This window comes from Brugia malayi (assembly GCF_000002995.4).
Source record: "Brugia malayi strain FR3 genome assembly, contig: Bm_v4_Chr2_contig_001, whole genome shotgun sequence".
Lineage (NCBI taxonomy): Eukaryota > Metazoa > Nematoda > Chromadorea > Rhabditida > Onchocercidae > Brugia > Brugia malayi.
The window spans coordinates 6468504-6484795 of NW_025062476.1; the positions used below are offsets into that span (position 1 = coordinate 6468504).

General features: G+C 33.5%; 6 protein-coding genes across 8 annotated transcripts; 2 read left to right on the forward strand and 4 right to left on the reverse strand.

Moving 5' to 3' along the window:
- Positions 1 to 202: 202 nt before the first annotated feature.
- Positions 203 to 2225, reverse strand: Bma-sqv-2 (Uncharacterized protein; the record flags this gene model as incomplete). Its single annotated transcript, XM_043078647.1, has 7 exons — positions 203 to 337; positions 545 to 689; positions 856 to 932; positions 1055 to 1222; positions 1476 to 1681; positions 1785 to 1886; positions 2060 to 2225. The coding sequence occupies 7 exons, from the start codon at positions 2223 to 2225 to the stop codon at positions 203 to 205; spliced, it is 999 nt and encodes a 332-aa protein (XP_042934581.1).
- Positions 2226 to 3427: 1202 nt separating this feature from the next.
- Bma-ubc-26 (Uncharacterized protein) lies at positions 3428 to 4796 on the reverse strand (the record flags this gene model as incomplete). The annotated part of the gene is made up of 6 exons (XM_001899949.2): positions 3428 to 3545; positions 3707 to 3828; positions 3932 to 4057; positions 4155 to 4312; positions 4519 to 4612; positions 4734 to 4796. The coding sequence occupies 6 exons, from the start codon at positions 4794 to 4796 to the stop codon at positions 3428 to 3430; spliced, it is 681 nt and encodes a 226-aa protein (XP_001899984.2).
- A 2125-nt stretch (positions 4797 to 6921) lies between these two features.
- Positions 6922 to 8585, reverse strand: Bma-ubc-15 (Uncharacterized protein; the record flags this gene model as incomplete). The annotated part of the gene is made up of 5 exons (XM_043078648.1): positions 6922 to 7095; positions 7465 to 7532; positions 7801 to 7937; positions 8080 to 8164; positions 8423 to 8585. 5 exons carry the CDS (start codon positions 8583 to 8585, stop codon positions 6922 to 6924), a joined length of 627 nt encoding a protein of 208 aa, XP_042934582.1.
- A 911-nt stretch (positions 8586 to 9496) lies between these two features.
- Positions 9497 to 10886, reverse strand: Bma-ncap-1 (Uncharacterized protein; the record flags this gene model as incomplete). Its single annotated transcript, XM_001899951.2, has 4 exons — positions 9497 to 9658; positions 9921 to 10087; positions 10253 to 10476; positions 10798 to 10886. The coding sequence occupies 4 exons, from the start codon at positions 10884 to 10886 to the stop codon at positions 9497 to 9499; spliced, it is 642 nt and encodes a 213-aa protein (XP_001899986.1).
- An 865-nt stretch (positions 10887 to 11751) lies between these two features.
- Bma-crn-5 (Uncharacterized protein) lies at positions 11752 to 12967 on the forward strand (the record flags this gene model as incomplete). Of its 2 annotated transcripts, XM_001899952.2 has the most annotated exons (4): positions 11752 to 11985; positions 12263 to 12370; positions 12492 to 12671; positions 12812 to 12967. In XM_001899952.2, the coding sequence occupies 4 exons, from the start codon at positions 11752 to 11754 to the stop codon at positions 12965 to 12967; spliced, it is 678 nt and encodes a 225-aa protein (XP_001899987.2). The 2 variants fall into 2 exon arrangements, with proteins under 2 accessions (XP_001899987.2, XP_042934583.1); XM_043078649.1 differs by lacking the exons at positions 11752 to 11985; positions 12263 to 12370 and having other exon boundaries at positions 12546 to 12671.
- Positions 12968 to 14648: 1681 nt separating this feature from the next.
- Bm10431 (Uncharacterized protein) lies at positions 14649 to 16045 on the forward strand (the record flags this gene model as incomplete). 2 transcript variants are annotated; one of them, XM_043078651.1, is made up of 5 exons in its annotated part: positions 14649 to 14726; positions 14963 to 15030; positions 15152 to 15357; positions 15440 to 15512; positions 15918 to 16029. In XM_043078651.1, 5 exons carry the CDS (start codon positions 14649 to 14651, stop codon positions 16027 to 16029), a joined length of 537 nt encoding a protein of 178 aa, XP_042934585.1. The 2 variants fall into 2 exon arrangements, with proteins under 2 accessions (XP_042934585.1, XP_042934584.1); XM_043078650.1 differs by lacking the exon at positions 15440 to 15512 and having other exon boundaries at positions 15918 to 16045.
- Between the last annotated feature and the right edge of the window lie 247 nt (positions 16046 to 16292).

Sequence of the window (16292 nt, forward strand, 5' to 3'; positions counted from 1 at the left end):
GCAGTGGAAGTTAATCACAGAGCTTTGAAACATTTATTCAAGACCTAAACTGCAATAAAATTATGCAAATGAGATAATGAAGCAATAGAATCCAACAGCTGTAAATTATATTTTAAATAAAATAAATTGACAAAAAGCTTACGTTTTACCATTAATCTTCTCAAAGATACGGTAAAAGTCAATTTAAAACTATAGTGACAAATTATGGTATATCAGAGTCATTTTGCCGACTGCAGCACATACTTGGTGGAACTGACCAATCATATACATAAGATGGATGAATGCGATACTCCTTTTCACAAAGCTTACCAGTATTTACAATTGAAGCATATAATTTCTGAAAATGAATAAGTTCGATTAAATCAATTTCAAATACAAAAACACCCAATAAATGATTTACATTTCTTTTACTGAGCAACATAATTTTGCGTTTCTTTAGCAAATTTTTGGGCAACGAGTTCAAAACATTTTAGCTTTATCATAAAATCTGAAATAAATTTTGGAGAAATCCGCTTTATTCGACATATAAATTCAAAAGAGCAACGTTTAAAGATTCCGGTGTTTGCTTATGAGTAACAATGTATTGATTATTGCATCCTCTGGAACGAAATTCAGTATCGAAACGAGGATCATGAACATAGCGAACAGAAAGGCCCGCCAGCCAAGCGCCTACTGACACATCTTCATTCCTGAACACTGATATTTCAAATACTTATTTTTCACATCCACTTTTCAGTATACTCCTACACTTATGCGATTATTTTTTTTATTAAAAATTTTACTAAATTCTTATAGAAATTTTTACCTCAAAAACTAAAATTCAATAGAATTTTATTATTTCAGACAAAAATTTACTTGTAAAATTTCAATAAATCTTTGTTTCGCACGAGGAAATCGACCAACTTGTAAGATAATACATAACCTCCTCCAAGCTATAAGAAATTTTATAAGATGTATTTTTTTCCAAGTGTATTTTCCTTAAAATGCATTTTCCAAGAATTAGAAATTTGCAAACAATTATAGTATAGTGATTTCCCTTTAAATAATAAAATACCTGATAAGGGACATAACGATCACATAAAATCCAATCTCTTTCAGCCCACTGCCCCCTTCGTTTTGGCCTTGCTCTTCCATCCAAGAAACCCCAGTATAAATTAGGATCAGCAATATCCTTTAATGCTTTCAAAAATGCTCCTAAGCGTACAAACGAATCAGAATCCACCTTTAAGAAGACATAAACTTTAGCCAGTTCGATGTTAAAAAGAAATTAAAAACAAAGAAAAGTTAAGAATCATAAAATTGGCGTATAAAGAACGTAAGTTAAAAATTACAAACCAAACATTAAAGAATAATTAAGATCGGTTGCTAGAAATGTATTTTTTAATATTACATTAACACAATAAGTTAAATCAATTATTGACACCTCAGTTCATAGTAAGACCGACATGAACTCGAACAATTAAAAAAAAGATAACCTTTAATAAAAATTCGAATTTATACATATTATGTATAGCTTGCATAGAGAGTAAAGACTTTTTCGTCAAATTTTGGTAAGTATCCGTAAGATCCTCTAGAAAAATCAGATCGTTAAACAAATTATTTTCTTCCTTGAGACGTTCCTTGAAAATCAAACTGAGATTTTCTATCCCAATCGGGAAAGCATAACGAAAAGTTGCTTTACCTGAAAAATGTAAAGTAAAGTATTGATTTTTGATATTAACTTCTGATTTGTCATATTACTTATGAGACTAAAGAAATTCTGCATTGAATTATTTTTAAACCACCTTTTGAAGATAATTTCAGCCAAGTATTACGAATAACAGTACGCAAAACGGCATCACCTGCAGATGACATGATCACAATCGCCAAATATGTCGAAGGCAAATCTGAAACGCCTTCTACACCTTAAAATCATTAATTAACTGAGTAAATGTATACTGCATAAATGTTGCTCTCTACAAAAGAAACTGAAAGTACAGTAAGTCTTCCCTTTTCTTTTAATGCTAAAAAAATGAAAAACATTTAACAATTACGCTTTGACATAAAGACAGGAACTCACCTTGCTGCTTATGCATATCCGATGAAGCAAGATTGCGCGGTCTGCCGGATGTAAATTGCTCTCCACAAATGCACGTTAACGAAAGCGTGATAGTACAAATGATGCAAATTAAGCAACCGCAAAAAAGTATTAATATTCGTGCAGGTATGAAAGATCGGCTGGCCATCCTTATTTCCACATACCACCATTCCGATAGAATGAATATCCAGAATGTTTATTAATACAATTCAGTGCTTTCCGAAATCTGTGATAATCAATTCAATCCTCACCACAGACATAAATAAGAGAATCATTTTTTTCGATGAGAATAAGTTACCAGGTCTTGTCCCATAGTACTCCAATGATATATAAACCACAATAAATCACAAAATGCTCTATACCAAAATCAATACTCGAAGACTGAGATATTTATTGGTGAAACTACAGATCCTTGTCAGTCAATCATATTCAAGTAACTCAAGCAATTTGAGAACTTACTCACTTGAATTTTCCACTGTATCCACTAAACTAAGCTTCCGTACAGCTTTTCGCTGCGCTTATGTCTATAACATTCGAAACGTGTAATTCCTACCTATAAAGAAAGCAAAGCAGTATTTAATTACTATAAGCAATCGTAGCATGAAGAGATACACGCGGAGAAATGCCATCACCGAACGAATGAAAGACCATCATTGAAATCGAAACTGGATGTTTACTATAATCACTATAAAATAACCAAGATGGCAGAATATTCACAAAGATCTTGGTGGCTAATATTTACAAAATCTAAGAATATAAATACATTTGTGATATAAAAGCCTTTAAAAAACTAGCCGAAATTTGATGTGAACTCTTTATTTAAATCATAAATGATGATAATGTACAAATGAACAATCAATAAATCAATCAGTCAGTCAACTGATTTCATTAGCGTGAGTCGATGAATAATGACCGATAACAGCAAAGTAATGGACTCTTTTCAAGGGGATAAGGAACTTGAAGAATAATGAAAACCAAAGCATCCAGAAAAAATTTTCAAGAAAATTATGACAAAATTACTAGAATAGTTAGAAGTGGATCTGGATGAGAAAAGGGATCAATGTCAAAAATGCGAATACTCGTTACTTCCAAAATAAAAATTACCAAAAGAACTTGCAAAAATCAGAAACTAAACAATAATTTCATGAAAAATTATTCCATTATAAAAAGAAAAACAGGAGAATAAAATGGAAAAAAATTTAGCTTTTTCTGTGCTTGCCTCCCACTTTTCATAAAGTTCAAGATATACCAAATGTTAATAGCCATAAGTTTTTACGTCTAAACTGACGAGAAATTACAATAAAAAATTTACGTATTAAATGATATCAGGTTCCAATAAGAAATACGAAATCAGTTCTCCTCTTGAGCAGATAATATGACAAATCTAACTGCAAACGCAATTAACACCACGCCTGCAAGCACCACAAGATTATACGTCAAGGTAGCGTACTCGCCCTCTTCACCAGACCTTAAAAAACTGCCATTTATAATAATCAATAAATGACAAAAACAGGTTTCTATAGATTCTTTAAAAAAAAATATCTGAAACTCAGGAAAACACATTTTATCTTCTGAAATTTTTCATTATGCATCATACGTACATCTCTCAGTTATGATCAGGATAAAGACCTTCTCTGTGATGCAGTTTCATCTATTACGTTCTCTTCCGATAACAGTTTATTTCGTTCTTCGGCTAATTCTTCTCGTATTTGCTTAGCCAAATCACCAAATAGTTCGCAGAAAATTCGATCCTGCAATAATAAGACTGTATAACACTTTAAAAAAGGAAACAATAATTTAAAAGAAAAATATAAATATTAAAGCTAATAATAAATAATGAAAATGACAGCTAACCTTTAGGTTGAATTCTCTAGACTTCCTAGCAAGAATACGCTTCTCTGCATCGCTTGAGGTTATACTCCCTAGAGTTGGAGCTGTATCATTCATAAAAGAAAGTAAACCCGTTATGATAGTTGAAACCTGAAATATTTGTTTGGACAGAAAGATCTTCTAACAAAATAGTATACTAATAAATTTTAGAGAGAAAATTCCGGCATAATATGCTTTAAAAACGAACCGTCCAAGCAGGATTCCAAGTATCTGGATGGAAATCAGAGATCGAAAGACACAGTCTTGTATTTGTTTGGAAACGTCCAGAAGGCGTTAGCATAAATATTGATGGTGGCTTGAATGGGAAGTCAGGCGGGAAGATAAGTTTGCCGTGATAGAACCCACCTATAAATTAATATAAAACGCAATCCGCTGTTAGAGTTCAAAAAAAAAAAAAAAAAAAAAATGATTCTACGCTTGTTGGTTTCCAAGTATTTTGAAAATGTCAGAAACTACGACACATTAAAAATTTGATGATTTTCTCATTAAAACCCGAAGATATTGTCCCAGTTGATTGAACGACATGTAAAGACACAAATACGAGGAAAAACCTTCATAAGGTGTCTGAGGTGCTCCTTTTATCACATAATGCCACTCCAGAATATTGGAATGAAGAGGAGCTGCCATCACAAAAGGTACCGGGTCCTGAAACTTACTAACTTGCAATGTCACTAACAGGATACACGCGATTAATACAGAACAATATAAAACTAAAATAATATTTGTTAGACTTAAAAATTCCATTTGATTTGATAAAAGGATAAACCTTCATCAACTTTGCATAGTCCTTCTTCAGTCTTGAAACTGCAGTGACCGATGGACCGCCCATGGTACCAGCGCTCTGACTGAAAATTTCTCGGGGCCCTATAATCTATTCTTCATTTTGAGAGAAATTCGGCTTCGCTTCCATGTGTTCACTTTCTTTTCCCAAGTTTAAGCCTTGGTGGAGAGAATGCAAGACTCACACAGCACAGAAAACACTATGAAATACGAAGAGAGGGAAGACAAGAATATGGTAAATATACGTTATCACGGACACGTCATTGCTTATTCAAGGCTATTCGTTCTATTCGAAATCACTTTTTGACTTATAATAAAAACACACAGTAAAGTGATCCGAATTCGAAGTAACCCATATCTAACAGTGTGTAAGTAATACTCATTACATGAACCCTTATAATACATTATTACTACAAATGATCTTACCAACAACGAGTACTTGCCGTACCTTTATAAACAATGGATGCAACATCCATCGCATATCTCTTATTAATTAGACAATTTAAGTGGCAAATTAAAGATTCATTTTTAAATTTTCAGTAGAGTTATGCAAATCCAAGCAAAGCACTGAGAAAAGGGGTAACTCCAAAAAAATTTCAAACCCGGCCTATCAAACATTTTATTAATATAATCTATCTAAACCTAACGCCATATTTCTTCTAATTTTTAAATTTAAGACATAAACACACGAGATACCACCTCTGCTTTATTCATTTACAATTTGCACTACAGTAAATGCAAACTTAAACCTAACTGTGACATGACACGAACACGTTTCTCCACCGTCGGTAGGACGAAATTAAAGCAAACTGAAAGCGAAAATGGATGATGCTATGAGGGAAGGAGACCAGGGAAAAGGATGAAACTGCACACTGATATTTTGAAGGCCTATACCATCACATTGTATTTTATATTCACTTGAAATTCATACTTTATTAACAATGAACAACAAAATTCAACAAAAAAAGAGATATTTGGTGTTGTTGACTCAAAATTATTTGAAAGACTAACAATAGAATAACAAATGCCCTGAGATTAAAGATGTAATCACTGAATGAGAAGTATGAAAGCATAAAAAATGACAATAATTTATGGTATATTACAATAATAATGAAGCTTTTGAAACAATAAACAAGGCAAGGATAAGTTATAAACAATATTCTTATAACCAGCTTCCTTGCATGCTGCTCAATGATATAGCAAATAGTTTATGTGAAGTATTGGTTATCAATATGTCCGTCTGTTATCAACCACAAGAGCAAAATATAGCTTGAGATCTATCACGGGTCACAGAATTAGTAAAAACTGTATTGCAGTAGGAAGCCATCACAGTGTCCATCTTAAGTTCAGTGATACTGTATAAGCAATCAATTCTTAGTATGCTGCTAGGTGTAAAGTGCTTTCAACCAGGAGATAAGATGAACCTAAGTAGCGAATTGCATAATCTAAAGAAGAAAAAAATAACAGAGTGAAAGACAAATAACAAAGCGCAAATAAAGTAAAAAGATTTATATCGGTTTAAAAAACTGAAAAAGTAATGTTAACCAAAAATTATTTCTAGATGACTATCCCGAATATGTTTAACCTCTTTAAAAGAATGCAGTGTATAATGCTTTAAAAAAAATTATAGTCTGGAGATAAATTATATAAGAATATTGTGAAATTAACTTAACAAATGGACCACAGAATTCGCTTAGAGCTACTAAAAAAGAAAAAAAAAATATAAGGGTGTAAGAAACAAAGGAAAGGAACGAATGAGCGACTGATCTTTTCAGGCAAAAAAAAATATCAAAGTTCACAATGTAAGTATGTATAACAGCGAACATTTTCTGGAGTGGAATAATCAGTCTATTAGCTGGAGAAAAAATTGAAACAAAGGGTAGGTAATCCTAAAACGTCAATAAACTGTAAACTATATAAAATAAGAGTAAGCATCAAAATAATGCAATTAAAAAGTTCGATTCCAATAAGAAAAAGTCTCCAACACTTCAAATTTAATTTTGGAAAAGTGCTGACAATAAAAGCATACTTTAGTAACGAACATTCTCTGAAAATGGAACAATCCATCTATTTATTGGAAAAAAACAAATAGAAAGCATTTGTTCGGTCTTTATTTTCAAAAATTTTTAACCTTACTTCTTCTGCACCATCTTGTTCAAAGAACCTCTTTTGAACTAGAATTTCCATGTCAAAAGGTTGTGAAATGTCTCACTGTCAGATTCAGAAAAACTTGACAATTCACTTTCTTCCTCGTCATCTGTCTCAACAGCAGTATTTGTTCGATCTTTATTTTCTGGATCCTCTGAACCAAAAGGTTTTTCACCAAATGTCTTCATGAAATTTTTGTTCTGAAAAGATAGCGCATAAAAAGCTAATGAAGCTCTACCTCGGAAAAGTTAATCTAGATTACATATGTTTCTTGGGCTACTCAGTGTGATGCATCTGCAGAAGATAAGATCAAATATCAGCATGCAAGAAGATGCTAGCAGTATTTCTTGAAAAAAAAAAAATAATAATAAGCTAGACTAAACAGCGAATGAATTTCTAACCTGGCATAAGTTTCACAATTTCTCACTTTCATAAAACATGAGAAATAGGTCAGAATTTCTGCATTACAAGTAGTAGAGAAAATTTAAAAAAAAAAAAACACTTCAAAATCTGGAGAAAAAACAATGGACAACTGTTCGGGCAGAAACTTTAGAGCGGTTAAAACGCACTGTTTTATTGTACAACATCGACTGCTTTGCAAAGACACGTTTTTGTTCCGCTGAGCTTCCTATTGCGCCTATAATGAATCATCTGAATTCACGGAAACATATCGTATTTTCCACGTATAACTTATATTTTATTTTTTTATAATAATCGATAACAATTCTACTAATATAATATAAACACAAAATGAATAAAAACAAGATTAACAGTTCTAAACAAGGGATAATTTACAGTTATAAAAACCATTAAGAGATACTGATCAGTAAGAGAAAAATGAATAATGAGTGAGGGAGTGGAACAATAATCAACTAAACAGCAGAATATTAAATGTAGTTACGTACCCATACCCATTCCTTTCTCGTCGAACATCATAAAGTGGGCGAAACAATGTAGGAATGTTCCAACAGTCCATGACGGATCCCAATTTGTAGGATGAAATGCCGAAATAGAAACACAGATTCGTTCACCAGGCACAAATCTAAATATCAAGCACTCATTATTGAGAGTTTCTATATCTAGCTAAGAAAACTACACATTCAACAAAATTAAAAAGAAAGAGATATTATAAACATTAAAGACAAACAATGCAATTCACTTAAAAAAAGTAATAGTTGAATTACCGTCCATTCGGCGTGTACATAAGAACATGCGGAGGGATATATGGAAAATTCTTACTGAATTCCAACTCGCCGTAATACACACCACCTAAAAAGACCTAATATTTTCAGTATGAAAGTTGTAATGGAACATACTTTAATAAAGGAGTAGACTAAATCTTTCTAAACTTAATAGTCCCTTGACATGAGACAATCCTACACAATGTGAAATACAAAGCGTTTCGTTCACCACAAATAGAAACCGAAGTGCACCAACCGATAGATTAGTGCATATTAGCATTAGCAAATGAATCTTACAAAAGAGAACAATTCGTAATTAGGTGAGAACTTCAGCATAAAGAAATACCATCAAATGGAGTATCTTTCGCGCCACGAATAACGTAGCCCCATAACAATAAACTTTCATTCAATGGCTTTGCAATGATTCCTGGAACCGGATCTTTCTTCAGCTCCGAATATTCGTTTAACAGGCGGATGTATGCCACTTCGTCTGTAGAACGATATGCCATTTCCGCAAAATATAACTGAAAACTATTAAGAATTTATTTTTTACATGTTTATTCACTTTTATATCATATATGTTCACATTTTTAATTATCAAATTTCAAAACTTTCCGAAGCTGGGAAATCTCAACAATTCATAAGGAAATCTAAAAACCGGGTATCTGCCACTTCAACACAGAACAATCGAACAAATATCACCTCACTTCCTTCACCTCTTCTCCTTACCTTAGTAATAATACTGCTAATCTAGTCTTTTTAATCATAACCACACCACTCAACCTATTTGTATCATCCCATTGAAAAGTATTTTAATCTATAGTGCAGTAAACCATTGAAAACTATTTAACCGTACATGTGATGAATTAAAACCTAGCACCAACACAAAATTTTGTAGATAATTTATGATGCAATTAATACGACAAAAGATGAATTGTAGCAGAAATGTTTGGATGAAAAGTAGAAATTAGAATAAAACTAGTACTTCAACAGCAAAGCGTATGTTTTATTAAAATATTTTTTCGGTTACTTCTTTACTGTACTGACGCACACCACCTAATTGTAGTAAATCACAACTTTTTCAAAAGAGATTACCAATTAAATAAATTGAGAAAAAAATCGACCAAAAGTCCTGTAAAAACCACAGTTGAAAAAAACTACTCGATGCAAAAACTGCAATGCAAGATCTACATACACAGTGCATGATATAAGATTCAAATCGTAGCAGTGCCTACCAGAAAAGATATTGGCCATGAAACAAACATTCAAAACTAATTCTATCACAGAATATCCCTCACTGGTAAATTCCTAACTCGGAATCGAAGCATAACTTATAATTATGTTCAATTATATACAGATCTATATATGTTTTTGCACAAAATCAATAAGTGATGAGAAAAGAGATCTATCACAAGCATGATTAAGGTTTGAATTCCGCTTTCGTGCCTGGAATATTGCGTGAACGCTGAGTAATAGGAGACGAAGCTGAAGGTGGTGGAGGTAATAATGGAAAGCTTCCAGAATTGTTGCTTGCATTTGGTAATAATGCCTTCGACTGTTGAGAATTTGTTGATGTCTTTTTCTACAAACATATTTTTGAAAACCTATTATTCAAAATATTATTTACAAATACAATGAATAGCTGCTGAAATCCTTGGAAGTTGCAAACCAAGTCAATTTGCTACTATTTGCATTTTGAAAATGAGTATCGTAACTTCACAATTTTGTGAGAATGATGATATGGGTTACAGTGTCAGTACTGTCCCGAGAAATCTGCTGAATAATACCAATATGGGAAAAGAGTTTACTCCAATTCATACTTATTTTGGAAAAATCACACCTACCCCAAAATTTATAGTTATAGTTTGTCCTTTTTTGAAACCAAGATCCAACTTTGGTCCCTCGTTCATTTGTTCTTTACAGAATTCTGCGTTTCTTTCAATGTATTTGAAATGTCCTTGTAGCGCAACATTCAAATCAAATGAATCACTCCTGTCAGCAAATCCCAAACCTAGAAAAATGACAGGCGACAAAACACCTCGAACAATTCATGCACAATTCATACAAATCATGTCTAGCAGATATTCTTCCGATGTTTAGCTTCCTCCAACATTAAATTTTAAATTAACTCTAATAAATAATGATGCATATACAAGCGTTTGTGCAAAGAACGAACCAATAAAAGCTGTTTGACTGTTGTCATTTTTTAATCGAACTACGAAATACCGTGAAGAGTCGAGGACAGGCTCGATACTGAGACCTGGGTACTCATCTACTGGACATTTCGCAAACAACTGCCCAGACACTTTATCTTCTAATCGTAATTCCAACTTATTGCCAATAGCTACCAATCGCATACGTCCTCTCCAATCTGGTTCATCTAGCTTCCAATCTGCGGCTCTATAAACTTATATGTCTAGGAATATATGTATATATCTATACAAGCGTTTAGAATCAAGTCTACCACTAACAAGAATGATATTTCTGTAAGTACTTTTAACATAGTATGTGGACCGATCGTAACTAAATACTCCTCCTTCAAAAGTCTTTTTCTCACATCTATCCACCCTTACATTCTTATGGAGCACAGAGCAAATATAGTAGTAATTACCTGAAGCAAAAATTGCCTAGCTAAACGGGTTCTAGTTGACAGCAACTACAGTAATTATAATGGCATTAAACGAGGGGGGATACAGTAGTAAGGCTGGAAAAAAACCTTACTTATATCCTCGGTTATTGGTAAGAGGTGGTATGCGATAAACGAAAACTTCAGGCTTCACCAGACAAACGCTTTCATATTCTTCAGCCATTGACAACAAGTTATACAAAGTAATCTAAATAAGGCTGAAAAAATTCAGTTTAGCTTAATTTCTATAAACAGTAATATAGACAAATGAAATTCATTGGAGCAATTATAACGATGATCAAGAACTGTGGATGTGACCAAAAACTTCTTTCGAGATGTGAGAAGTGAAACACCGAATTTGCAGACCCGAATGTTCGGTGAGCACAACAGTACCAGTAAAAGCATCTTTCTTTCTTTAGTCTTCATTTTTTCTCACCAACGGTTAATATTGTTGACTAGCATTTTTTTATTCTTTTCTTTTGCTAGAAAAACAATTTTCCTAAAGAGATTCCAGAACTGTAATCTGAACATGTGGTAAGCCGTACGGATGACATGTTCAACCGTAATATTATAAATAATAAAATGTTTTATAACATAACGATAACTAGACAGTAAAGACGTAAGTCAAAATTTAGTATTGAAAAAGTTGCTGAAAGAAGAATAAGAATGCAAGAAGTTGACTAAGTCGAGGCACAGAAGGACACAACTGCTGAAGCGCTGCTGTCGACCCAACTTAGACCACCAGTATTCCCTGACCTTTGCCCTATGTCGACATAGCTGATTCGCGGCCGGTCGTATTGAGCTACCACCTCTAATGAAATCGCTGAAATCAGCACAACCAATATAAAACCGTCATTTTGGGGGATATGTTCATTTCTCGGTGGATAACAGGCGTCGATGGTTTTCATGTGTCCCGATATTGATGTGTTTGTAATAAGACTCGTAATTCTTAGTTTCCTTGGAATTCATTTGAAAAAATTTTACTCAACTTTCTGAAGCAAATGAATTACAGACAAGAATATGATGAATATTTATTCTAGGACGAATAAATGCAAGTGAGATTTCCTGAGGTGTCCAATAATTCTCATCAAAAGCTACAAGGTCTTAGAGCACAACTAAGTTTTTTGCCTCGAACTGATGGCTCTTGTGCCTTGGAACAAGGTGCCACTGTAATATGGTGCGGAATCAATGGTCCTGGTAACGCTTCTTCGAAGCGACTCAGTGAGCGTCTGCTCATTGACATCCTTTATAAGCATGCTTATGGACTAAAGGAATCTGTTAAGGTCTTTTTATGTTTGTTCAAACTTCACATTATTGTAAACAGAATAAGACTGTTCGGCATATGCTTTCGAAAGATTGCATTGCCAATCCGTCAATATGGATTTCTTTTCCCAACTGTGGAGTGGTGATCTGTCAGTTCCTAAGTGCTGAAGTGTTCAATTAAATTTTTGCATAGAATTTCAGCATGTTATCAGCTGTCATATTTTTCCCAGTTGTTTTATGCCTAATCTTTTATTTAATTTTAATAGTGTGTTAAAATCAGCAGTCCGTTCTTTCTAGATTAATCGATTATTGGGTGCTGCATTGAAACATACAATAGATCATGTTCACTATCCGCGTATTGTTCTGAATGTCACCCTGCAGTTATTACAGAAAGGTGGCTGTGAGGTATTATTTCAAATTTCTTGCGAAAATGAATTTCTGTTGACTAATGACACCTTCAGAAATACTTATTTAATCAGGTTTATTCATTTTTAACTGTGTTGTGATATGTTGATGTTATTTTAAGGCAGCTGCAGCTTTAAATGCTGCTTGTTTGGCAGCTCTCGACTTAGGTATTATTATGAATGGGATGTTTTGTGGAGTTACTGTGGCAGTTTCTCAAGGACATCTCATTCTGGATCCAGTTTGTGCACAATGCTCTTCTGCCGATACAGTCTATACATTTGCATTTTATTCGAGTGGAGAAGTGAGTTTGTTTTTAGATGGCTAATAACGAAATCTTACTATGATTTCATTCCACTCCACGTTTTATTTGCATTACTTTGTGATATGAGCACAACACGTTTCATCCCTATTGAGAGGAATGTGAAGAAATTGTAAACATAGGAATCGACGAAAACAGTGGCTTGTGATACGGATGGAACATTCGAATACAGTACATTTGAAGCTGCAAGAACACTGGCTAAACGTGCATCTGCCGATATTTTCATATTTTACCGAGAAATTTTGCAAAGGAAACTTAGCGTTGATATTTGGAAGTAGGATAATTCTCTTTCACTGATTACTATTCCGTTTACCTTATTTGATCTTATTAGTGGTTTTGTTCTTTGTTTGAAATTGCTGGATAAAAAAATCACTGTTAAAGAGTTGTGTGGTAGATACTAGAGTAGTGACACTAGATGAAATGAAGAGACAATAGTGTCTTATGTGCATAACGACTTTTCAGCATTTATGTTGTGAGCAGTGTTTATTGGATGCCCGTTAGTGAATAAAAAAGTTTCAGATCGTAATACACCTCCAATTTAAGTTCTCCGGATTTGATTGTTTAACGAAGAAAAGTCTTAAGGATCATACAGGATTTTCGTGTTTCATTCTTGGTTATGTCCCAAAATCAATGCCAGTTGTCTCACTTTCAATACTGCCATGCGTTTACTTTCCCTCACTTATATATTTTAACGTAGTAGTGTTATGGAGTAATAGTGGATCGAATTATAATGCATACTGAACGCTTTGATTTATTCCAACTTTTCCTTGGGAATAATACTTTTCGTGAAACATCTAATCTATCGTCGAAATAATACAGGAAACAGTTTTTGCTCTTGCTTGAAAGTACAACGTCTGTTTGCGAATGGCCAGAATTTCAGTTTGATTTCTCCCGCCTTGAAAGTGCTATATGAAAGATTGTAAGTAAAATATCGCCCGTAATTTTCATTTCCGTAGTTTACGCCGTTTGTCCGCATTTTTTCACACTACTGCACTATCGTTGTAATACTTTTATTTTTGGTCATTCACAACAATATTACCTTCAATACTTTTTTCTTCCGCTTTGAGCAGGAAAAAAAAAAAAAAAAAAAAAAAACAAAAAAGTAAAAGTGAAATGGGACCTAATAGGTCATCCTTTCTCACATATATGTAGTAGGTCATTTCTGTTATAAGAAGGCTTTAGACTGTCTCTGAAATTTCTACCAAAATACTAAGGGGTTATCTTTATGTTTCATCAAAGCGATTGAAGAGTTATTTAAACATTTCGCTTTAGCTATCAGTTTCCTCTACAGCTGATTTACAGTTTCCTTTTTTACGCCATTATCATAACCATTTATTTATTATGGCTTTTATTACCATGATCAGTCATGATCAATTATATTTGGCTTATCTTTGCAATTTAAAGAGTACATTTTTAAGAAATTTAGAATGCTTCATCAAGCGAAGTCGTTATTTGATGAGACGTCCGAGAGATTCAAAAATAGAAAGTCCAAGAAACAAGATCCATATTGCTTAAGCACGTAACACCATATTCTTATCATGCCGCTCCATCACTATGAACCGTTAAGAATCAATCGTTAAAAATCAAAGTAACTACATAACGAAAGTGTTTTTTGGTGTAGTGATGTCGAAAAGGCAAATTGCAAGTGAAAAACGAAATTGAATTTGGCCATATCGAATTGTGCATACCTTTCTGCCCTTCTTCGCTGACACTTCTTTTTAAATTGCTTTCTAGACTGATACCATTGCTCACATGAACACATTTCACGAGCTTCATTTATTTGATGAGCTTAAAGAGCTTAACTTTGTTCTATGGTCTCATAGTTTCTGTAAGTTTTGATTTGAATAATTTAGATCCCAGCAAGGGCTGGCAGTACATAAGTTATTGAAGAATATACTCATCGTTATTTACCATTTTGCATTATTGGTGACAAGGTGTTCGAATAACCCAGTTACACAAATGGGTTGTCAATCTAGTAAGCAAGGCGAGCATACAAAGATAGGAAAATCGAAACTTGATGCAAATGAAAATGCAAATGCAAGTTCAGTTGTCCGTCTGCCATTAATTCTGGTTTTCGGAAATGGACAAATGATATTCTAACGAAACCTAAGAAAAAATTTTCATTGAGAAGCGACTATTGAATTCTGTAATTGAAAAAGAAAATTTAAACGAAAACTGATTTGAAAATTAAAAGCGTTATTTTCTCCAGAAAAAGAAAAAAAAAATAAAAATGGATGAGAAGTTGGCTAAAAAGTTTCTAGAATGGTTTCCAGGTAGCAAGCCAACCAGCAATAGAAAAATTGCCGTTGGAACAAAGTAATAAAGAAGTACATGCAGAAAGGTAAGTTATCCAACTATTTACCTTTTGTTTTTACGCGTCTATCTGGTACTAAATAGTTGACATATATTTTACTCAAGTAGCTTATGTTGTCCTTCCTGAGCGAAAGTTAGTTGTTTAATAGAGTAACGTTTTCGACCGAGGAACTGAATGATGAAATGGGAAACAGCGCGCTGGAACCGGAAGCCAATTACAGTGCTGCTCTGAAAGTCAAGACAACTGTATCACGGAGTATGGAGCCAAATGAGGAAGCTATTAGTAACTGGAAGCAATCGAGAAGGAACAAACTTCATAAGCACAGTTTACAACGAAGTCCTGGCAGTAGTAAAGGTAAGGAGAATACTATATAAAGTAATTCGTTATTACCAATATTAACAATTAAGCAATATATTTTAAGCTGGAAATATTTCAGGGCATAAGCATTTAGACGAAAAATTGAACAGGAAATATATGACGAACAAAGGTAGACAGTTACAAATTCGGACGTTAGTCTCTTCTCATCATAATTCCAAATCATTTGATCTAGCAAGTTGGCAAGTCAACTAGGAAGAGCTGTCGAGAAAAATGATTGTAAACAATAAGTCTCTCCACCACCTTTTTTTTCACCTCCACTTTTTTGTTTGTTCCCTATTGAATTACTGTCACTTTTTAAAAAATATTTCAACAATTCTTGCTTTGCTTTTCTAATGCCCCAAAACTGGCAGGTAAATTGTGACCATCAGCGTGAGCCGAAACCTAGAGTTGAATTAAAAATGACTTTTCTTAGGTGACGAAAAAAGCTCGTCAATAAATCTACATTTATATTTTTCACATTTTTATATACTTCACTATATGAAGTACCTCTTAAAGCATTAAAACTATGGAGTAACGTGGAAATATTGGAATTGTAGGAAGACAAAACGGAGCCGAGGAAATCCGGAAGATGACACACTATATGAAGTACCTCTTAAAATGCCGGAATTCGACTTGGTACCATCTCAGTCAGAAGATAATGTGGCGTAATGATATTTTGGTGTAATAGCAGTATTTCTGCATACATGGACTTTTGACAAATTTCATACCATCATGTATTGTAAATCTGATAAAACGTTGCTGTGATACCGTGCATAACTCTGACGAAACAAAAGTGAAAGCAATATATGCAGATATCACGATGGTAACTTTTCATGTTTTCAGTTTTTTTCTCCATCTCAGCCTTTTAAATATATTTTATAGCAGAGATGTGGGTGAGATGATAGATAATATAAGATAACATAATTTAACAT